The sequence below is a fragment of the Syngnathus acus genome, chromosome 20 (genome assembly GCF_901709675.1).
Source record: "Syngnathus acus chromosome 20, fSynAcu1.2, whole genome shotgun sequence".
NCBI lineage: Eukaryota > Metazoa > Chordata > Actinopteri > Syngnathiformes > Syngnathidae > Syngnathus > Syngnathus acus.
Genome location: NC_051104.1, coordinates 4,816,014 through 4,838,780, shown reverse-complemented (window position 1 = coordinate 4,838,780; position 22,767 = coordinate 4,816,014). Strand labels below are relative to the sequence as shown.

The window sequence follows — 22,767 nt, the reverse complement described above, 5'->3', positions numbered from 1 at the left end:
GATAACTTTATGAGGAATTAGATTACAGATGATAGACGCTGTGTTACATAAGACGGAGAACTGAGCACTGGAGCCATTTGATGCTAACACCGTATGAAGGTGCTTTCACACCTGCTCATTTTGTATGCTTGAATATGTCCTTCACAGTTTGGCTTCTAGCTATCTTTAAAAAAAAAAAAAAAACCAGGTCAAGCGAGACTCTTTTTTTGAAAATGTAGGGCGATACAAGTTTTTTTGATTTCACTACAACAATCTCACTTACTATAGGAAAGAATATAATATGTAATTATATCTCCAATTAAAAGGTCCAAAACATTAGGAAGGTAATCTACTCAGGTAATTGCCTGAGGTGGTGAATTAAAAAAATAATTTGAGCATTCGGATTAAGGTTAATGATTTGAGCTGATGTCATTGGTCATTCATATGCAGCTTTAAAGACTTGATGACTGTGATATTATATTGTTAAATCCTCATGCCATGGACTAAAAGGCAGCAATTATATTTATTTTTGCTCCGCTATTTGCACCCACTTTTTTTTGGCTCCTCAATTCAAATTCACTGCCACTTGGAATTCAAACCCATCATTTTACTTTTTTCAATGTTGATTGGACACGTGTTTTTTTTTTTTTATCGTGAGATGTCCAGCTACATTCTCTGGCCGTGTGCAGATGGTCACTTGTGTTGCAAATATGTGTGACTAACATAGTCAGAGAAGCTGAAGGGCGACTCATCCCACTGGATCGCCTCCAGTCTTCTGTTCAGCACACATTGGATCTTGGTGAGCCAGCCAATTGGCCAGCCTTGACTATTTATTGGATGGAATATAAAACTAAACTGTGAGCGTGAATGTTTGACACCCAGTGAGAAAAACAACCAAAAACATATACTGTATAATACCTAATCCAAACATAGCAATAATCACTTACCTTTTTATGTTTCATTTGGTGTTTAATGGGTGACCATTTAAAGTTTGGCTTTTCTTTTTTGTGCGATTAGTTAGTGGTAGAGAACAGGAAAAAGCCAGTTGTGTTGATCGGTACTGATTTGTTGGAGCACCCCAGGGCATGTCTCTGTGTGTCGTGTCAGTGAATTGATGACCTATAAATGGCTGTCTGTGGCTTCTTTGGCTACAAACAGTATTGCCAGAAGAAGAAAAAAAACATATGGGTGATGACTCAATCATCTAGCCATCATGACATGCTTATTAAGTCACGTACTTGCATGGCACTGTCATCTCCCATTGGGCTTTTTTAATTTTTTTTCTTAAAAAATATATATGATAAATGATTTTGGTAAGCGCATACCATTGACACTGTTTTGAAGAGTTTGAAAAGGCTTCCCTCTAGTGTCAAAATGTGAGAATTGCTACCCTCACATTCTTGTGCTTAAAATGATGCTGTGACAATATTCTTATGAATTATTTATTAATAATTACATTTTTTGTTTTCATTTTCGTTGCAGGTTATGGACACACTTTCTAAGCTTTCCCTCACATTGATTGCACAGCAAACTGGAATCAGGTATGGTTCCGTTTACAATGTTTTTAGAGCTCGATAATATAAAGTGACTGAAAAATGTCATTTGATTTGAAAGGTCTTTTCCAACTGAAGAAAGCGTTGAAGATGAGGATATCTACAACCACCTCGAAGACCTCATGGAGTATGTGTCCTAATCATATATTTTTCCTGCTGCTGTGGCTTCAGGATCAGTTTTAATTCAACATTTGGTGGATTTTTATGAATTCCCTAACATGAAATAATCTAGGTTTTCGCCTCGAGGGGAATTTAGTCTCCCTCCTACGAGCGACAGCATGCTGTTGTATGGTTGAGGAACATTTGTTGCCTGGGTGATGACTGGAAGGCAGCCATTGCCACCTCAGCCTGCTTTTTTATTTTTTTATTTTTTCATGTACAGCTTGCGAGTTGACCGTCTGCTCGTTCAACCCGTATTCATCTTTAATTTCAGCACTCACTCAAGAATTCTAAATTTGCATGTCAATTGAAACCCTCGAGCGTGGAAACCTAATTGACAAATAGGTTCATCCTCAAGTCTTGTCCTTGTTTTGTCCTGTGTAACTTTCTCCAAACATCACATGGTGTTTTTCCATCTATTTTGGAAAGCAAATAAAGACCAAATATATTTTATAATCCACCTACATAAGCGAAAAAAGACTCCTGGCACAATTCCTTCCAAAGCTGTCTCAGTGCAAAGCAGCAAAAGAAGAAGATTTGGAGCACTACTGACTAATATGGATTGTGAAGGTTCTTAAGATAATCATTTTGGGAAGACTGGGACAGCTGCTGGCAATGTGTCTGCTTTTTATTTGTGTTTGACACACATTATGCATACATATGATGTCCATGCATCATTTTCAAGTTGTGTTAAACTTATCTGTGGTTGAAATTGAAAACCAAACTTGTCATGTGCGCCGTAGTGAAAACGGGGTGGAGGATGAGGAGGATCTGTACGACTGCGTCTATGATAACGAAGAGGGCGGGGAAATCTACGAGGACCTGATGAAAACGGAAGTGCTCGCTCCCCCGGTAAGTCTTTTTCTTACATCACATCACATGACTCATATGTGGAAATACTTTCAGTGGAATTTATACTGGGCCAAAAATGCACAATATTAATACAAGAGTTGTACTTTTTTTTTTAAGGCAAACAATCCAACTGTGTCTGGAATTTATTCAATTATGAACACTTTATGATTTACGTGTGCAGGTGTTACAGAAACAAGCAGAAATCGACATTCGAAGTTGCTGTTTAACAGAAATCAGGCAGACTGAGGAGAAATTTTCAGACACCCTTGACTCAATAGAAAAGGTACATGTGATTTTTTTTTTAATGTTTTCCGGTATTTGTATCCAATTACATGAGCGCTTTTCCATGCTAAAAATATTGCAAGATGGTTGGAGGCTGCATCTCTTCCCACCCATTCAGCGCCGCTTGTCTCCTCGCTCCTGTTTATGTTCGAAGCGCGAAAAAGACCCTCCTTGATTTCCCAGCGGAGTGAAAGCAGTAGATGACTTTCAATATGAAGCGGATGGTGTAATTTAACACGCGCTCGCCCGCTGCTTTGAGGTGACTAGGAGGTGGAAGTGTTTTCCGAAAGGAAATCATTAAATTGCAAACTCTGAAAATGAGATTATTGTCATGGCCCAGACGCTGCGCCTTGTTTTCGCTGACACCAGCGACTTTGCAAGTTGGCAGCGTATTGTAATGACCTCTCGCAAAATGATTTGCCCATTTTTATTCTAGCGGGACCAGTCTTATTCTCATGCCTCCACTTTCTCTCTACCACAGAACTTTATGACACCTCTCACTGTGTATTTATCCACGGCCGAGATAGAGAAAGTGTTTGTTAATATACCGGTAAGTCATCATCTTCTTTCTTATATTACTCAGCATATACTCGACTTAAAATATATTCAATATGGCTTGTGTATTTGTCTTTCAGGACTTGGTGAAAGTCCACAAATGTTTACTACAGGAAATTCAAGACTCAGTCCAACACAGAAGTGCCCAAAATCTTCACCAGATCTTTATTGCTTTCAAAGAAAGGTGCAATATTGACATTTTTCCACTCAAACTCGTCAAACGCCGAGATTTTATGAAGCTTGCGTTTTATTTTAGGTTGCTAATTTATGGGAAATACTGCAGCGATGTCGAGACAGCCATTGCCACGCTGGACAGTATATCTAAAGACAGAGAGGACGTACGCATGAAGCTTGAGGTAAAACAACAACATATTTTTAGTCAATTATATTTGCAGCAAGCTGTTTCTGTTAAACAGCCAAACAGCGCCTCCGTGTGTATAACTTAAGAATTGCTTGATGTCAAGATAAAACCAGTGTAAAATACAAAAATATTTTTTTGTTTTGTTTCATTGTTACAGGAGTGTTCTAAAAGAGCCAACTATGGCAAATTCACTCTGAGGGATCTGCTGGTGGTTCCCATGCAGCGGGTCTTGAAGTATCACCTCCTTCTGCAGGTGCAGTGCTCTTTTTTTTCTTAAGTGCATCCAAATTGCACATTTTTTATACCATTACGTTTCCAAATAAATAATTGTCATTAAATTACTTTATTTTCTATCAAAATAGAACATTACTGACATACTTCCAGAGATCCCACTTTCACTCTTGACCACTAGAGGCGCTGCTGTCTACCTTTCATTTTGTACTTTGGAGGAGAGAGATATTTTGAGGGACACTGGTTTCACTTTCACAACTCCTCCACTTTTGTTGCATTCATCTAAAGAATTTATTCTGCTGGTCCTTTATGGACCTCGCTTTATATATTGAGGAACAACCTTGCAAGGTTAGAATCAGTCATACTTAATAGCAGTGGGGCTTGCTGTGATATGCACTGACGTATGAACCCTTGTTAAACTTCTTCCAAAGCATTTATAGATTACATTTTTTTTCTTACAGTGTGAGCTAGTCTCTCCTCTGAGTCTTTCCGTGTTTCATATTCTTTTCTCTGGCTCACCACTCTTTTTCCTGTGGCCTCGCTGAGTCCAATCATGATTATCTGTTTGTACACTTCTTGGCCTGTATCTCTGTAGATGCGTGCAGGTGGAAGCAAGGCTTGATAAATAGAACTCTGCCATCTTGCCAGTGATAATAATAATGCCCCGGTTGAGCATGACTGACATCGGGGATTTGAGCAGTGCAGAGCAAACGTATATATACATATCTCCGTCTGGGATTCATTGTGTGGGTGTGTGTGAGAGAGTGTGTGGAGGACGTTTTTATTGGCCTGGAAGAAGGACATGCATGGCATCCTTCCTTATCCTCCAATGCTGCGGTCTAGATGTCTTGTTTATGCTGCGGCATGGCACTGGCAAGCAATTTCAGATACACGGTTTCTCTCAAAAACGCACACACACGCGATTGGATATTTTTTTTTGCACTAACCTTTTCCATTTTATATCAAGATCCAACGTAACAAATATTTTGGATTTTCCACATTCACTTTTCCACGCGCAATCTTGTGGAACATTGTTTTTGTTCATCCAGTGACTCATCATGCAAATCCCTTTTTTTTTTTTTTTTGGCAAAAAAAGCAAAACATGTTTTCCCCATGGACCACTTTGGAAGTTTGTTTATTCTAACTTGTTTCCCTTCCAACAGGAGCTTGTTAAACACACTCACGATGCTACAGAGAAAAGCAATCTACGGAAAGCATTAGATGCCATGAAGGTAGATTTTTTTTTTTTTCCCTATAACCTACCCAGATATTAATATAATATCGCTTACATGCATTAATTAATACTTGTTGTGTGCAGGATTTGGCCCAGTATGTCAATGAAGTCAAGCGAGACAACGAGACTCTGCGAGAAATCGATCAATATCAGAAATCCATCGAAAACCTTGTAAGCAACCTTCTTCCACAAAATATATATTTTTTTCTATTCAGTTCATTTTGCTTTGTCCCTTGTCAAGAATCAGCCTCTGAGTAACTACGGGAGACCCAAAGGTGACGGGGAAGTAAGGGTGGCCTCAGTGGACAAACGTGCTAAACAGGACAGGTGAGATATCTGCATGTGTACTGCTTGATTGATATGACAAAGGGAACTGAACAACTCCAAGTTCCTTCAAGTGTTGCTGCTAAGTCACGTATATCAAGGAATATCAAAATGGCCATTAATTATTGAAAACAGAATTTTTCCTATCGCTCTTGTACTTAATATTTTTTCCATGTGGTCATATAAATTCAATATTTGAAAAGGTGCCGACTTGACAGTGACATGCAAACTCTCAAATGCAATTCTGAAGACCCGTGTTGGCAACTTGATAAAAAAAGTCAGTGTAAACTTTTTTTTTTCTTTTAAACCCCAGGCATATCTTTTTGTTCGATGCTGCCGTCATCGTTTGCAAGCGACGAGGAGACAACTATGAAATGAAAGACGTGATAGACCTGCACCTCTTTAAGGTCACCAATAACCCCACGTCGGACAAGGAAAGCCGAAAGGTTTGTGGCGTCAAAGTAAACAAGAGTACACATTTTGCACTCGGGCCAAAAAAAAAAAGAAATACTGTTTGTTGTCGGTGCCATTCTCCTCCGCAAAGCTGCAAAGAGCAAATGACAGTTGACATTTTGATAAACAAAAGGTGTGGCTGTGTTATTGAAAGCTGTGTTACTTTCTACAAATTACTCTGTAGTTGACCTTTCAGAGTAGGACAGCTTTGTTTCTTTCTTTTTTTTTTCTATTGTGATGCAACAAAGTTGGCAGTTAAACAAACACTGCTTTTCAACAAATCTGATTGCAATCATTTGTTTTCATGTTCCAAGTCGAGTAGTTCGCCAAGGCGGCACTGATAAACAACATTTCATGACCAAACTCAGAAAACATGACTTGCAAAAACAATGACGAAACAGAATGAAGGAAGCCAGGGGGCTTTTATACAAACAAATGTCAAGTCAACAAGGTACACCTGAACAAGAGAGTGGTTGGAGGGAGCTGATTGGTCGACACAAGGAACACACCTGAGGTGGAGACCAATTGAAGGAACCAAAACATAATATGAAGAAAAATGACATTCAAATCAATGCAAATGTCCACAAACATAACATTCTAACACCAATACATGCACCACATTTTGTAAAAATGAAGAATTTTAATCTAATACTTAAGATATTATACAGGTTGTTGTTTTATCAGTCAATACATTTTCTGTTTCTCGCCCACTTCCTTAACAAAGCAAAACTTTATTATTATTATTATTATTTTATCAAGAAAAAAAGTCCCAAACAAAGCAGGAGCTAGCTACCCTGCTTCTCGCGACCATCTTTTTAGTTAGTTCTAATAAAAAGAAAAACATATGGCTAACCAAATCCAATTTCGCCTTGGAGTTGTTTGCCAGTCTTCTTAAGTTTGAGCATGCTGCGCTATGGCAGCGCCATCTCACACTTGGGTTCTTGTCTTCACGGTCTTTGTCTTTGGTGCGTCCCTCCAACCCTTTACCCTCGTTGTTCGGCCCCCCCTCCCCGCCCGAGGCGTAGTTTTCTTTCACACGTATCTCTTTACGTCCATCTGTCTCTCGGCATCCCGTCCTCGCTCCTTATCACTTTGTCTTTCACCATCATTCTCACTCCATGCACGTGGCCTTTGTTGTCTTCTTTGCTCTCACGCATTTCACTTCCCGTTGCAGTGGTCCTACGGATTCTACCTCACGCATAACCAGGGCCAGAACGGCTTTGAGTTCTTCTTCAAGACCAAAGAACTGAAAAAGAAATGGCTGGAGCAGTTTGGCATGGCCATGTGAGGACTTTGACTTTATTACCTCCTCGCACCCAAAAGAAAAATGAAACGACTTGTCTTTTTTATTTAGCTCCAACATTCATCCGGAGAATGCCACCAACAATTTCCATGACTTTCACATGCACACTTTTGAAAGAATTACCTCCTGCAATTCATGCCACATGCTACTAAGGTAACAAGCCACACACCATAAAATCTCAAAATATATATTTTTTGGGTTAATATAAAATATCTTTGTGATCTATCTGCAGGGGCATATTTTACCAGGGCTACTTATGCTCCAAATGTGGTTTAGGAGCACATAAAGAATGCCTGAACCGTCTGGGTTGCTGCGGAAAAACAGGTGAGCTATCTTTTCTCCACATATGCAAATATAATACATTCCAATTTAGCATCGTGAGTAATTAATTGTTTGTCTGAGATCTGTTGCAATGTCATAGCTCCAAAAAAGGTTATTTTAGATGGAACTGGGGGGAATTCACGGCTTTGGAGCCTTAAACATGTCCTTAATTCTAACAACCAAGGTCAGCCACATATTCAATAAGTGCTTCTAATACTCATTCAAATGCTCTTTTGCTTCCCTGGGAGGTTTTGACACACAACACTAAAGGCAATGTCACCGTGTGTGCACTTGTAGTGCTCCCCGATGCTTAATAATGTTTTTAGAGAGGAGCCTTCTTTAAAAAAAAAACCTTTTTATTGTGCCCTTATTTTGTCTGCCGCTCAGCTCCCTGTGCAGATGCCATGGTTGTTGTGAAAGAAACGGAGGGAAAACTTAAGAGCTTAGTCGTCTGCTTATGAATGTGTGCGAACATGCGATAGCTAAACCTTCAATTCAAACTTTACGATTTAGCTCTTGGAAGCACACAGAAAGCGTGCATACACATTTCACCCTAGTGTTCAGCAAGCGTGCGTGGTGGCAACCGTGTCGTACATTCCCCACAGCGAGCCGCCAACTCGAGTTGGCCCGAGCATCTGTCACGGTGCTATCAGGTCGCAGAGGCAATAACGCCACCGCCGGGCCCACCTCGGCGCTATGTGCACCTGAGTAGATTTGGGCAACACCCGCCATGGGAGAGCGTGGAACTGTGACGGCCGTGTTGTCGCTTTGAATTCCCTCACTCATTACTCGGCGCCGCCACGACTCCGACAGCAAAAAAAAAAACCCAAAGTTTACTCAGGAAGTTTAAATGTGCATATACAGAATATACAGATTTGTTAGTCGCTAAATAACTTTGGAACAGACTGCAGCACATATGCACAAACAATTTCAGCTTTGCCGTGTTATGCTTATGCGCACGTGTACGGCATAGCCAAGTGTTTGTTTACCTACGTTTGTCCCTCTTATCGGCGCCAAGTGTTTATATCACAGGTCAAAGTTCGCGTGTGTTTTTGTGTTGAAGTGGAACAACGTGTGGTTAGGGTAGTGTGTGTACATGTGCTCAAGGGCGTGTGTGTTTATTTCAAGGAGGTGTAGCCACTCCCTCAGGGAACCAATAACAGAAACCGGTGGAGCAAAAAGCAAAGCAAAAAAAAACCAGACGAAAAAAAAAAACAGACGCACAGATGTGCCAAGCTCCTCTCTTCTCCAAACCCTCAACCTCGTTACCTCCTCTACCTGAGCTGTCAGGTAGCGGCAGCAAAGCAAAACAAAGTGAACCGCGGTCAAACACGAGGCGTCCGCCTTCACCACTAATGAGGGAGACTTGTCTTGTTGCGGCGAAGGCGTGCGAGTGTTTGCTCGCACCTGCTAACCCGTCACTCACCATGCCTCTTCTCAAACCTCTTTCAGATCCCGGCTCCGGCAGAACTCAGGTGAGCCGCCGCCGCTCGTGTTTGCGCTGATGTCAGCGTGGCGCGTCTGCTAGCCTTCTCTCCCTCGGAAAGCGTGCAGCACCGAAGGGGGCTTCTCTCCCCTGCAGCTGTTTTGCCCCCCCCCAAAAAAAAAGACTCCAATTGACTTTGCAGTCTACCTGTGCAGATTTAGCCCAAGTTCACTTTGCTTCTGGGCGAAGCGTTGTAGCAAATTACACTCGGATTTTTCCACCCTGTACTGCTACTGGTCTTTATGGGGGATTACATTGTGATCACAAGCAATGCTGATCAGCAAAATCGTGAAAGTTGGGGATGAGGTGACATTGAGACCGTGTCCCTCAAGTTATAAACCTCTAAATCCAGTTTCTGCCGAGCTGTACACTTTGGTACTTGGCAAAAAAGTTCACTTTTTTGGCAGGATTCTGTTTGGGTGCAAGTCGTACACGGTGGATGACAGAATTAATCATTTCACAAGTATTTAAAACTGTTGCAAGAATTTTCCCCAATATACTGAATGTCAATGTGAAATTTCATTTCAATGTGCATATGTGTCACCATCTAAACCTTTTTTTCTTTTTTATTATTTCAGATCAAAGACCGAGATCCAGGTGAGAAGTTTTAACATACCAGTATCGGTGACGCCATCTTATTTTGTGCCATGCAAAAAAAAGTCACTCCGCACTCTTTTGACATCTGACCCATAAACTGAGAAACATTTATGTTGTCTATCAGATGATGGCACTGTACCATTAGGAATGCATTTGTGAATAAATCAAATGCATTGTGCATCTTGGTGTAGGATCACAATCTCTCTCTTAGAAAATCATTTGTCCTCTCTCTCTCTCTCTCTCTCTCTCTCTCTCTCTCTCTCTCTCTCTCTCTCTCTCTCTCTCTCCATTATCCTGCGGAAAATCATTTTCTGACTGAAGACACATTAAAATCAATAAGCATTTGATTGCTCCAGCCTTTGGCATTTCATAACACTGCGTCCTTTGTTTTCAAAAAGCCGCTCCAAACACGTGGAGGAATGCAATTCATGCCCCCGAGATGCGATTCTCCACAAGCGCGTGTTTTTTGGTGGTACTTTTCAGGCAGGCTCCTGCATGTCAGGCTGCCAGCCTCGGTGCCACAGAGCTGGAACACACGCAGATAGATTAGCCCTGTTGTTACGGACAATACTTGCCTTGAGCTGCCCTCTTTTCATCATCCTCTCACAGAGGGAAAATAGACACTGTGGATGTCAGACATAATGGTTTGATTACCCTGCTATATAGCAGCTAGCGTAGCGCCTATATAATGTGTGTTATGATAATGCCTCCAGATGATTGGTATGGGCGGTGCATGGCTGACACGAGCCGTATTTGTATGTGTGCACACATGCAACCTATACTCACTTTGATTATCATGGAAAAAAAAGAGCCATGAATAGTTTAGCCGAGCAAAGGCTTTCGAATGACAAGCGTGCCCGTTCACAAGTGAGGTCAGAGGCACACGGACTCACATACTGATGAATCAAAGCTCTGGAGGGAAATCGTTACAAAAAAAGTAAAAGGAGCACTTGGAATAACAAACAATCGTCGGATTATCTTTTTACGATTTGGGCCGTGTCTTTGTTGCAGGGCTGCCCAAGATGATGGTGACCAGGAACTATTTCGGCGTGCCGAGCCCGACTTCTGGTCCGGCGCTCAGTATCCAGACGGGTGACATCATCGAATTAATCTGCGCCGACCTTCACAGCTCGTGGTGGCAGGTCGGAGTTTACACTCCCTCTTAATCCACAGTCATCAAGTCTATGGACACTTTATGGCATGGGTAGGCAATTCTGGTTCTGGAGTGACCAATCAGGTGTTGCAACATGGAGACATAGAAAACTCGAGGACCACAGTTGCCTATCATGCTTTATGGCGTCCATATAATACAAAACAGATAAATAATGAAATCACTTTTGACAACTGAATGCACACACGTTCAATATCCATCATTTTTTTGTAGCCGGGCGACCATAATCATTTTCCTCCCAGCTTCTGTGTCCTAAATAGAATAGATTGAGTGGCCGCCTTCTGTTTACTCACTATAATGATCATAACATTCTCAGCAAAGATGTCACACCGGTCACAAGGACGCGACAGGCAATGACCTCCATCGACTGTTAGCTAACGCTAAACACTGGCTGTCAAATTACTACTTTCCTAATGGCAGATGCCAACTCTTACATGATCATTGTTAATGTCATTTGTATTATGTAATCCACAGTATTAATGAATTCTCAGGGTCAGTGTGTAAAAATAAATTTAAAAAAAAGCGTATCCATGTTAATTCTATTTTATCTGACAGCACATTCATGTTACTCAGTGATGCTTTCTCACACAAGACAAGGACAGACAATTAAGCGTCGGTGCCTGAACCGAAGGAGATAACTCGCACTCCGGTTACCGGCAAACCCTCTATCACCCTTATATGGACTCCCCGGTGTTTATAAATCAAGACATTAGAGTGATCCTTAAGGGGGAAATAAGGGGTTCTCTTCCGGCCAGCCATTATTACAAGAAATAGAATAACAAGGGTTGTACATATACATGCGCTGCTCTGTGTCCTGAGCTAATTGTTGTTGAATTATTGAGACAGAGTCACCCAGATGCATAACACAATTATCTTCTCTTCTTCTTTCAGGGTAAAATCCTGTCAACAAAAGAAGTTGGCTTCTTTCCAAGCGACGCTGTTAGGCCGTGCCCATGTGTAAGCAGCCTTTCCGTCTTGTTCGTCAACATACCGCAGTGGCTTATTTGACTTTTAAAACGTCTGATGATGTTGAACCGCAGATAAAATGTGATTTTTGAACCAGTTTCTTCAGAACAATGATGTCACTGTTATAGATGAGACGCTGTTATCGCTTGTAAAGATAACAGCGAGCAACATCTTTATTGGGGACATAAAGGCAAAAGAATTAGCGTGAACACACACTGCACTTTGGATTTGGCGCCAAATAGTATTGAGTTGATCTGATGCTGGCTGACAGTTTAACAGGACATGTCTACTTTGCCTGCTTTTCTTTGCTTCAGGTCCCAAAGCCCATTGATTACTCCTCTCAACCATGGTAAGTTTACAAATGAGCTTTTACTGCCTAATTAGATGGTCAATAGGAAGGTAGAAGCCTTTCCTAAATCACTGCTTTATTGGATCGAACTAAACACAGCAAACTGGATCTCACTTGAAGGCTATGTGTCCCAATACTTTTGCTTTTAGGTTTGCAGGACCAATGGAGAGGCTCCAGGCGGAGGCAGAGCTCATCAACCGGGTCAACAGCACCTACCTGGTCCGCCATCGCAGCAGAGAGTACACAGAATATGCCATCAGCATTAAGTAAGTTCCCATTGTGTCGAAATGCTGAGTCGGCGTTTACGTTTGCATTGTTTCAAAGACACGGCGTCTTTTTCACTTTTGAAGACAGTGCTGACACAAGCGGTTCATAGAACCAGGTGATATTTGTTAAAAATATGAATTTATTTTTAATTCCACGTAGTTACGACTTCGGTCGTATATTTGCCAAAGTGGCTTCAAAGTAAATTATACTTCCCAACTGCAGGGGGAGCCGAGGTTCAGAAAACAATTACTCCCCATTGTCGTAAATGAAGGCGAAAGACCGCAAAGGTGAATAACCTGGAGTCGAGTATGACTATGAATGACAATCATGCGGGTGGGCGGTTAGAGGGGCACGGTGGCTCAGATCAGCCATCATTTGCACGTCAACCACCTTTGGGACCCAACGCATTCCATTATGGCTTCACCGTGAGGCCAGAGGCCGACCGCCGATCGATGGCGGTGATCAGGGAGGGAAATTACACTCATAACTTATTCAATGGCCCACAGGTACAACAGCGACGTGAAGCACATAAAGATCTTGACGAAGGAGGGCTGCTTCCACATCGCAGAGAACAAGAAGTTCAGGAGTCTCTTTGTGAGTCTGTTAAGCTCCTCCCATTTCCCCCCCCCCACCACTGCAATTCATGAATAAATCATTACTTTCATTAATGGGGTGTCAAAACCTGAATTTTATTTGAGCAGTGCACACAAAAATAATTAAAGATTATAAATGTGTTTCGGAAGTCACAAAAGTGTTTTTCTATTTTGTGTGTTTTGCACGCTCAGTAAATATTAACTCATTCAGTGCCATTGACGGTTGTAGACGTCAAAGTTATTAACTGGGTTGGCAGTGAATGAGAATGATCAAAAAATCGAAATAATCAGTGCTAAATGAATTGTTTTGTGTGTGTTCAGGAGCTGATTGAATACTACAAGCATCACTCGCTAAGAGAAGGTTTTCGGAGTCTGGACACCACGTTGCAGTATCCCTACCGGGAATTGGAGAATTCTGCAATGCATCGGCTCAACCGCTCCGGTGGAAACAGTGAGTACGCCTGAGGAGCTGTGAAAGAAAACAAACACTAAAATGCTTTAATTTGACCTTTTCAATTTGTTTTCAATAAAAGGCCACAAGCTTTACCCCCAAAAGGTGAGGGACGTGTTTTGTAGTGCGGACAAAAGTATTCAAACGGAGCCCTTTTTTTTTTTTAAATACGACTTTGCTCGGATTTGACGTGTTGTTGTGCAATAAGTCATCACAACAGTAACGGTAGCATGTCGACTTTATGACCACAAGCATCCCCGCGGAGCAACGTTTTGATGAACGAGCAGTTCTCCAATCTGACATTTTCTGTCCACCAAGCCTTCCAAATCGTGTTCCATTTGCTCTTTACACTTTATGCTCCAATCCTGCATCTCGCTACTGTTGTTACTGGCTCGGCTGATTTCTCTGCCCACCGCTCTCGGTGCTTTCTATGCTTTTTTCACCTCTTTTCACAGTGCTTTAACTCACCTGGGAGCATCTTCACAACCTTACAGTAAAAGAACTGCACAGCTATTTGCTATTTGGAACACTTCCGTCTCCGCTGACTTTTATTGTTGTTGTTGGGTTCTTTTTTTTTTTTTCCTTCTTCCCTGAGCTCTGCGTCTCATTAGATTTGACAACAGTATCTGCAGTTTCCAGACCATCAAATACTACAAATAAGTTCCAAGGGAGTTAAATTATCTGGTTAAACCTTCAGTGAACTAACTAAAGTGAAGGCAAATATATCGTCAGGGCTTTGGGGCCTACTATGCTTGTGTTTGATTCCAAAGAGGCGAGCAAATGAACCAATTAACCAGTGCAGAGTCAGACATATTGAAAATTATATTGTAATAATTGCAATGCAATACATGATGCTGTTTATGTATGCAAATGCCGTTTTTAACATACTCACATCCCAGAGTTGCTGCTAATTAGGGCTGAATGAATAACATACAGTAAGATTTTTTGTTTTTAGCGACTTGGACAAGAGCAGCTGTTGTTGACAACTTTGAATAACAATTTTAATGAGATCATTTGCGAGGGAGGAAATAATGGCAAGTAACCATAGTGACACTAAACACAAAACACAGATAAAAATTTATATTTTTATTGTGTATATATGTATATATATTTTTTTTTCAGCCATTGAGTAAATAAATATCCTCCATGTTAGTATTTGAAGAAATAAACTGTTGTAAATTTTGTGGTTCAAAATTATGGCGCGTCAAACTAAATAAATATTTGGCAGTTTAAACAAAAGTATTTTTGGAGAAGTAAACTTTTTTTTTTTTATCTATAGGCTATCGCTATAGTAGACAATGCTAGGTGGGGGAACGAAAAAACATCAAGACTCTATTAAAGATTCACAGTTGACTGTCTGCCTTCTTCCAAAAGTGCGCTGTGTAGTTCATCCTTTCAAAAGTCTCCATTCACCCCACACGGCGCTGCTGCCAAGCTGAGTCTTTCAAGCAATTCCCCCAAAAAAAGACCTTAAACTCAGCGTGCGCGCGACGCACCAAGCAACAGTGCCCATCAACGTTTTTTTTTTTTTTAAAACGTTTTATTCTCAAGCCAGTTTGACGCGTCTGACAAGAAACAGCATGACGATGGTCACATTTTTGGCAGGACAAATGACAACAGATTGGTGTTGATCATGCTTTTTAAAAAAAAAAAAAAAAATCCACATTCTGTTGTACTTTCTTAGTTTTCACCTTTGTATTGATCGCTTCGTTGGGTTGATTTGTCGCTAACCCGAATGAATGCGCTCAAACTAAGCACGTGATTCATGTTGTTGGTATGTGCTTGAGTCAGACGGCCCTGCTTGTACCTGGTCTCCATTGGAGGCTGCTGAGCTGTCTCCCGGCGGGCTGATTAGTATTCATTTCAAAAAAGCAACCGAGCCCGCCGTCCGCCTCATCTCCCTTTACAGCGTACCAATAACGCCGGCCAGTTATCTCGCTAGCATTGTTCCGAACAACATGTTTCTCATAAGGTGCGCTCGTTTATCCGCCATTAGCGAGGACAAACGTTGACTCCTCTGTGATGATGAAAAAAAAAAAAGCAATTGACTTGTGCTGTGCTTGGAGTTGTCATGCTACAGTTACTTTTATTATGCAGACACCTCATTGGGTACCCTCGTAGCGTCTTAACGAGATCCGATTTAACGGCTGTATCGTAAAATACAAGACGATAAAACCCTCATTGTTATGAATTCGGAATCCTTTTTAAGATTGTGCAGATCGACCTAGAATCTAGCCAGATTCAAATAAGACGTCTCTCTGCATTTCAGGTGCGATATCACCAATTTGGGGAAAGATTGACCTTTAAATAATCGAGGACAATCTTTGTCGTTTTATGACCGCCCAACACCAAACGGGGCTTCCTCTCGGTCTTATGTAAATGAGATGAATGTCGAAAGAGTCGTAAAGTTCGCATCTGTGACTTGAAGAACGTTCCCTACCCGAGGCCGCGTTGTTTTGTTACCTCTGAAAACATATTTCTTTGCTTTTCTCTCTCTCTCTCTTTCTCTCTCTCTCTATTTCTCTCTCTCTGTTCCATCCCCACATCCCTGCCCCGTTCCCACTTGCACCCCGCCGCTTCCTGCTTGGCTCGCCCCGCCCCGCCATAGCGCCATTGCTCTGTGGCCTCTCTTTTGTAACCCCTGCCGGCTACAGCTTTGTACCTCCTTCCTCTGCCCCCTTCTGGTCAGGTACAGGTATCACTTCTCTTTTGGTGTCTGTCTGCCTGCCTGTCTGTCTGTCTGTCTGTCCAAAACTGCTCGACAGGGCTAGAAAGATGTTTTCCAATGCCAATCACACGTCCTTACGTAGCTCTTTGTCTCGTCCCCCTCAGTGTTTACTCCGAAAGTGATGGGCGTGGCCATCGCACGGTACGATTTCAGTTCCCGAGACACGCGAGAGCTCTCGCTGCAGGAGGGCGACGTGGTGAAGATTTACACCAAGTCCGGAGCCAACGGGTGGTGGAGGGGCGAGGTCAACGGGAGGGTAAGTGCGAGAGGTCCACAATTAAAGAAAAATTGAAATTAGGCCAACGTGTCACCTTTCTGCCCTCAGATCGGCTGGTTTCCATCCACCTATGTAGAAGAAGGCGAGGAATGAGCATACCAATGAAGAAGAGTGAAAAACAAAAGAAGTTCTGAGCCAGCAGAGGAGCAAACATCTCTGACGAAAAGATGGCCTCATCCTTTCTGCTCGGCTCGCTGTGGCTAAGTAACTGCACCATCTACAAGTAGCAGCTTGCCTGTCAGCGGGGGCCACGCGGGCTCGCCAGATGCCCAGCCATGCATTTCATCCCGCCTCTCTCTTGCCCACAAAAAATCCCAACTTGGCTGCTGCAGACATGTCAAAAAGCAGGAACTCAGACGCCACTCTTCCATTCATGCACTCATTCATCCATTGGCTACACCTGCACCTCCTTCTGCCTCTCATGGGAATAGAGCCAACCAAGCTGGAAAGGACCCACACTGTACAAAAAAAAACAATCTCTCACATCATCTTCTCACTTCTGAAGTCAGTTTGACCTTGCGTGTTTGTTCCGCTAACGCCGACGTTTATTGATGACTCGATGGCCCCTCTTTGATTGCAATCGCCGCACTTGCACTCATACAGGAGATATAAGATAAAGTCGGTCCTCGCTGCCAGCAATTCTTGTTCCTATTTTCCTCTGGCTGGTCACATTCTTTATCTCCGGCGCAGACCCTCATGTTTTCGCTCGTGCCGGCCGTTCGTGATCCTCTTGCTTATCGCTGGCAGGAGCCCATTGGCGGGAGGCTTTTCTTATTGGAGCTGTTATGAGCCAAAACACTCCGAGCCGTTTGGAAATCAGCCTTTTGACTTAGGTTACAGTCATTCTTGTCATTTCGTTCCGTTTTACTAATGGGAATTAACTGGAAAGTGTTTGACCTTATTTCCTATAAGGGAGCTATTTGTTAGTATTCATGAGAAGGGAAAACACATAAGATAGTGTTGATTATTCAGCACACGCCTCATCATACTGTCCAAAGGTGACATTGAGGCAGAGCCACTTGTTAGTCTACGACTTTATTTGATGAACAGATGGAAGCCGCCTCTGGAAACACACCTCAGGGCGTCGTGACCTCAAGGTGTGCGAGGCCCCCGGGCGGTTTGTGCCGCTCGCTGTTTTTGTACGGTGAACATTTTGTTTGTAAAATAAGTTCTTATTAAAGATGTTATATTTGGAAATGATTATTGTGGACAAAGCCACCACATGATCTTATGTTGCTCTGTGGATGGGTTTATTTTTTTCTCTGCTCATCTTTTGGCCAAAATGCTGGGTTAAAGATTTATGTTCATGTCCACAAGTGACCACTAGGTGGGAGTCTCTTTCATCGGCGAGAGGTCACCTTCAGCGTGACAAACTTTTGCCATGACATCATCTGATTAACAACATTTAAAATGGAATTTGACCGAGTGAACAGAGATTTTTTTTAGCTTCAACTGGCTGCAGATTCTTGAAAGTAAAAATTCCAACTCAGTCTAGTAGACCATGAAGAAACAGAACCTCTCAGGAGACCAAGAGTGGGCTTCTCTAATGGCTGACAGTGTTAATCCACTCCCACTCTGCTCCTCTGCCCAAATGAACTATGACGGTGTAGTCATTTAAAAACGCGGACCTTCTTTCCACCAAGTATGCTCCCTTTGTTTTTTTCCAATGTCTTTACACAGGAGGAAGACTCAAGGGTATCCGCGATCTAATCATGACACCATCTCTACACATGGGTGACCCCGCTGCATCCGTCTCTGTCGGTTCCTCTCCCGCTCGGCCTAAGTCACAGCGTTATCCTCTCAGTCCCTCACACTCCCCTTCTTTCCTTATCTATCTCTAGTCCAATCTCTGTCCTCCCATTTTCACTGTGGATTTCATCCCTCACGTGATGCTCTGAGAGCTTTGTGGCGTGATGCGCCATAAGCAACCAAAGCAAAATATTTTAGAATGGAATTACAAAATTGATTTGCCGTGCCATTTAATAGGTGTCCTTCAAATGTGATATTTTTCTTCTAAAAAAAAAATCATCAGGAAGTCACTGTGTGTGTGTCTCACTGAGTTTGTGTGTGTGCTCTGTTATTGAACCAAAGATGTACTGTATGCTGTGTTTACTGTACAGTCAATATTATTATGGTACAACCGCTGTGGCCTAAATCGAAAACGGCTCAGGCCTGTGTAGCATTCCCCTGTATATTTTCTATTGTACCATATTGTAAAATATGTTTATAGTAAATAATAAAAATATGATGCTTATTCAAATGAGTCGTTCGTTTATACGGCGCTGGAAAATCTTTTATTTACATAAGTGCTGTGCGATTGAGACTGAAATAGTGTCAACATTTTGATAGGCCGTGGATGATAATGAAATGAAACACCTCGTTAAATAATACAATCAAATGAAAAATTCACGCTCACTCAGAAAATGTCACACACAGCGGCAGAAAAGTATTAATTTATTTGACAGATTTTTGAAATGTTAGAGTGGAGTAAAAAGTGTGGTGGTTCAGAATAATGCCTTAAAAAAATCTAAATAATTATTTTATATTCGGATTTTGATCGCTTTGGAGAAAAAAAAAAAAGTGCTTATTTCAGCACCATGGACAGCGCTCTAAATCTCATTGGCGATCATACAAATCACGGGTTGCTGCTATTCTGTATTTACTGTCTTGATTTAAAAACCTTTCTCAGTTCATTTAAAGACTCAGTCATGGCAGTTGGGTGACACTGAACAGACGTCAACGTCATGGTGTTAGACTTGTGTTCTGTTGTTGTTATCGCCACAGGATTTAAATAACTTGCGGTGGGAGGGGGCGGGGGTGGGGGGTCTGTTTCTCACTTGCTTGTTGGTTAATAAGTGTGAATGAATGTGGGGTTAAGAGTGTCTCTTGTGGGTGACATCATCCTGATGAACCATTTCCTCTCATCTTGTATTTACAGTGAGAACACAGAAGACTATATTAAGACTTATATCAATGAAACCAAACTACACTATATCAACAAAATCTTTCCAAGTGTCATTTGTGGCATCTAATCCCCACAGACGATATCATTTATGCTGACCCCCCCCCGCCCAAGGGAAGCAAATCCCATAACGTCTTCTATATTTTGAATTCCACTCCACTCCACATTTGCTAGTCTATTCCTCAGTGCGGCGCGTGCTTTCTCAAGGTTTATTGCTGTCTTTTGGAGCCACGAGGGAGTCATCATCGCTGCCAGACGGTGGTGGCTGCTGTGTGTAAATATCAAGAAGCACCCCCGCCCCCTTGAGCTTCCCCCCCTCCTCCCCCTGCGTGTTTTCCTGGATTGCATGACTACAGAAGAAACTCAACAGCTCATCACCATAAAATCCACACATCAGCTGTTGCCTACACATTTTTTGCAACGTTATTCAAATCTTTCATATATTTACATATATGTTTTGCATACATTTGCAATTGAAGCATCTCTAGCTTGAAGCTTCTCAGAAAGTTTCTGAAGCACATTCTTGGATCCTTGCATTGTTCCCAAGTGTGTCGGGTGATTCGCAATTCACTCCAACTGGCTCCGACATGAAACGAATGCGTCACTCATGCATACTGAAAATGCCTTTCCTTTCCAAAGCTGCTCTTTTTCTAGCTTAGGTTTCTCTATTCACACTTACACCAGCGTGCATCACAATCATAAGAACAGATGGTGGCAAAAAGTGATTTGCATGTTTAAAGCTGGTGGAGATGCATGATTTGCTTGAGGGATCAATACATTTATTTGCCTTGGAACAATTCGGTTCATTGAACTGCAGATGGCCTTTTATTTATACATTTGGATTCCACCAATCATTTGTCTTTTGTGCTTGTCCTCATTCGGGTCACAGGTGAGCTTCTCGTGTATATTACGTCGCAAGCTTGAATGAAATTGTAACGTCGATGGCGACAGCTGCAGACGGATTTGATCACACTTTCGTGCCGCTGCCAAATGTATAACAAGGTAGTTTATTTATAGTCTCACCATTATGTCGGCAAAGTGCTATTTCCCTTATTACGCTTCTATTTCAGATTCTGGCTCCTCGCCTAACCTCGGCTATGTGAATGTCACCATTCCCCGCTCCCCCCTCCCCTCTCTGGTCCACCAGAGCACCTCCACATCCATGTATTCAACTCTCATTTGTTACTCGGCGGATTGCTGTGGCGTCAGCATTTAAATGGCAGCCCTACTGATGGTAACACACCACAGAAGGAGCGTAGAAGCTTCGGCGCCACCCGAGGTCCCCGCTGCCACCTTCTCACAGCGTTCCCATCCTCAACATGATGGATAATGATGGCAATGCTGGCCTATTTCCTCATTTGCTTCCCATAGGTAATATACGCTCGCCGGACACTTTATTAGGTACGGCTGCACACTAGGCATTATTTTATGCGATCGCAGGATTCATTTCAATTTCAAAGCTTCGGAGCTCTGCTCACTCGCTTCCCTCTGGGTTCAACGTTCACATCATAAAACACAAAGGCCCGGTGGCATGGCACACTGACAACACATTATGCCAAACATTCTAATTAATTGGGTTTAATTCATAATTCTGGAGTGTAAAAAAAAAAAAGGTTGTGTTGTTGATGTGTGCACTACAGCAATTACTCATCTTGATGAGCAGGCGATTATAAATGAGGCAATTAACACGCTGTCACGGAGGGGAAAGAGCTTTGTCCTTTTCTGATTCTCTCTTTTTATTTTTCCCAACTAACAAAGTTGAGCGTAGACGGTGACACCTGCTGTCAGATTGTCAGAAGTGGGAGGGGCTGCTGACCAAAAGGGGTCAACAGGGTTGGACAGCAGTAGGTCCACCCTGCACATTTGACCCCGTCAAAACACAGTGAGTAGTTTAAGTGGGGCTTCCGCATGCTTCTCTTCTATCGGGATCACCTGGTCTGAAACACACACACATTTGCCAAATCCCCCGGCGAGAGCTGGGGGCTGTCGAGAGAGGGAACACATTAGCCTAATAAGGGCCATCTGGTGGCCATTCATTAACTTGACCATCCTTGAAGTCCCCGACCCAAAATGTCATTTTTCACTTTACGGACGAATCCATTAGGTGGCCACATCAACTTGGGTCATGCTATGAAAAGAAGTGAAATATAAATGAAAGGGAGAGTTGGGGGAAAAAACCACATAAAATGGAGCCAGTTTTGGGAGTTTTTCGGTGTATGCAGTTTTTTTTTTTTTAAATCACATTTTGCGATGTGTCAATTGTTAGGCAGCAACTCAGCCCGCCAAGGTCGTTTGCGGACGTACAGATGAATTTTTACGCTTTTAATATTTTTCCAAGTGTCACTATGAGTGATTGGCACGGGATGTTCAATTTCTGCTGCACAGGTCATATAGATCAGCAGGATTATTATTCTTAAAAAAATCAAAACATAAAATGAAATGGTTCGCGTTATGTTCAAGGTTGTAGCTGAATTTATGGAAGCATAGTTACAGCGGGTGATGTGAATTTTTACAACATAAATGCACCAAATCAATAAAAAGCAGCATAAGAGATTTTTTTTTTCCCAGCCATTTCACTGCACACCTTCAAACATTTTCCCCGATATCAAATCCTGCCAGCATAATAAAATGTGAACTTCTTATGAATAACTATGGGAGACTTTGGACGTCGCATTTTTGCTATTGAAAGTGAACTTGAAGCTTTTTGGAGCGCTGGTGGAGCAAACTACTCAGAATTATTGTACTTGTAGGATTGTGCGAAAAATTGCGAGTACTTTGCCGCTTGAATTGGAAAAAAAAATTACAGCTTTATCCCCCTCTGTCCATCCCCTGGGAGAGAAGCCAAAGCTTAACAGGTATGTCCGACTTAATGAACCTTTTCCTTGGCAACAGCCTGCAGGTCGCCTGGTCTGCTCATCACTAGAAAAAAGATTAAAAGAAAAGCTGTCTGTCATTCACTTTTTTTTTTCTAACCTCAAATTTACAATCTTGCATTGAATCAGGCACCATTCAACACATCCGAACGGTAACCATGAAGGTTACCCGATGAACCAGCTACCACGTCCGGTTTAATTTACCTCTTCAGCATTTTTAAATAAATAAATTTGTTTGATCTCTTGCCAAAGCGCCTGCTGAGATATTCCCACTCGGGGGTCTGGACCACAACCAGGCTGGTAATTATCTTATCCGTATTCATGCTGCGTATTCCATCGGTGGAGCAAATTTTTATTTCCAGCACCGAAGACGCTCTTTATTGTATTGCAATTTAATTTGCTCTTCCAGCAGGTGGCGCTATAGGCAACAGTCTAAAAAA

General features: G+C 42.1%; 1 protein-coding gene and 1 long non-coding RNA gene across 3 annotated transcripts in view; one reads left to right on the top strand and one right to left on the bottom strand.

Moving 5' to 3' along the window:
* LOC119139153 (guanine nucleotide exchange factor VAV3) overlaps nucleotides 1-18,746 on the top strand; it is a 29,647-nt gene extending 10,901 nt beyond the window's left edge. The window contains exons 3-28 of one of the 2 annotated variants that reach the window (XM_037279584.1): nucleotides 1,462-1,520; nucleotides 1,594-1,659; nucleotides 2,435-2,543; nucleotides 2,725-2,826; nucleotides 3,307-3,375; nucleotides 3,461-3,564; nucleotides 3,637-3,736; nucleotides 3,899-3,994; nucleotides 5,136-5,204; nucleotides 5,291-5,377; nucleotides 5,448-5,533; nucleotides 5,844-5,976; nucleotides 7,158-7,267; nucleotides 7,338-7,439; nucleotides 7,519-7,610; nucleotides 9,060-9,082; nucleotides 9,672-9,690; nucleotides 10,702-10,832; nucleotides 11,753-11,818; nucleotides 12,142-12,176; nucleotides 12,326-12,442; nucleotides 12,950-13,037; nucleotides 13,358-13,487; nucleotides 16,096-16,176; nucleotides 16,320-16,471; nucleotides 16,541-18,746. In XM_037279584.1, the coding sequence (XP_037135479.1) occupies nucleotides 1,462-1,520; nucleotides 1,594-1,659; nucleotides 2,435-2,543; nucleotides 2,725-2,826; nucleotides 3,307-3,375; nucleotides 3,461-3,564; nucleotides 3,637-3,736; nucleotides 3,899-3,994; nucleotides 5,136-5,204; nucleotides 5,291-5,377; nucleotides 5,448-5,533; nucleotides 5,844-5,976; nucleotides 7,158-7,267; nucleotides 7,338-7,439; nucleotides 7,519-7,610; nucleotides 9,060-9,082; nucleotides 9,672-9,690; nucleotides 10,702-10,832; nucleotides 11,753-11,818; nucleotides 12,142-12,176; nucleotides 12,326-12,442; nucleotides 12,950-13,037; nucleotides 13,358-13,487; nucleotides 16,096-16,176; nucleotides 16,320-16,471; nucleotides 16,541-16,585 (2,271 nt within the window). In that variant the 3' untranslated portion in view covers nucleotides 16,586-18,746. The remainder of the gene's footprint in view (nucleotides 1-1,461; nucleotides 1,521-1,593; nucleotides 1,660-2,434; nucleotides 2,544-2,724; nucleotides 2,827-3,306; nucleotides 3,376-3,460; nucleotides 3,565-3,636; nucleotides 3,737-3,898; nucleotides 3,995-5,135; nucleotides 5,205-5,290; nucleotides 5,378-5,447; nucleotides 5,534-5,843; nucleotides 5,977-7,157; nucleotides 7,268-7,337; nucleotides 7,440-7,518; nucleotides 7,611-9,059; nucleotides 9,083-9,671; nucleotides 9,691-10,701; nucleotides 10,833-11,752; nucleotides 11,819-12,141; nucleotides 12,177-12,325; nucleotides 12,443-12,949; nucleotides 13,038-13,357; nucleotides 13,488-16,095; nucleotides 16,177-16,319; nucleotides 16,472-16,540) is intronic. The other variant, XM_037279585.1, reaches the window with a different exon arrangement.
* LOC119139155 lies at nucleotides 8,890-10,068 on the bottom strand. Its single transcript, XR_005101308.1, has 2 exons — nucleotides 9,710-10,068; nucleotides 8,890-9,189 (listed from the first exon to the last, which is right to left on the bottom strand). It is a non-coding gene; the product is annotated as an uncharacterized LOC119139155 (long non-coding RNA).
* Nucleotides 18,747-22,767: the final 4,021 nt, after the last annotated feature.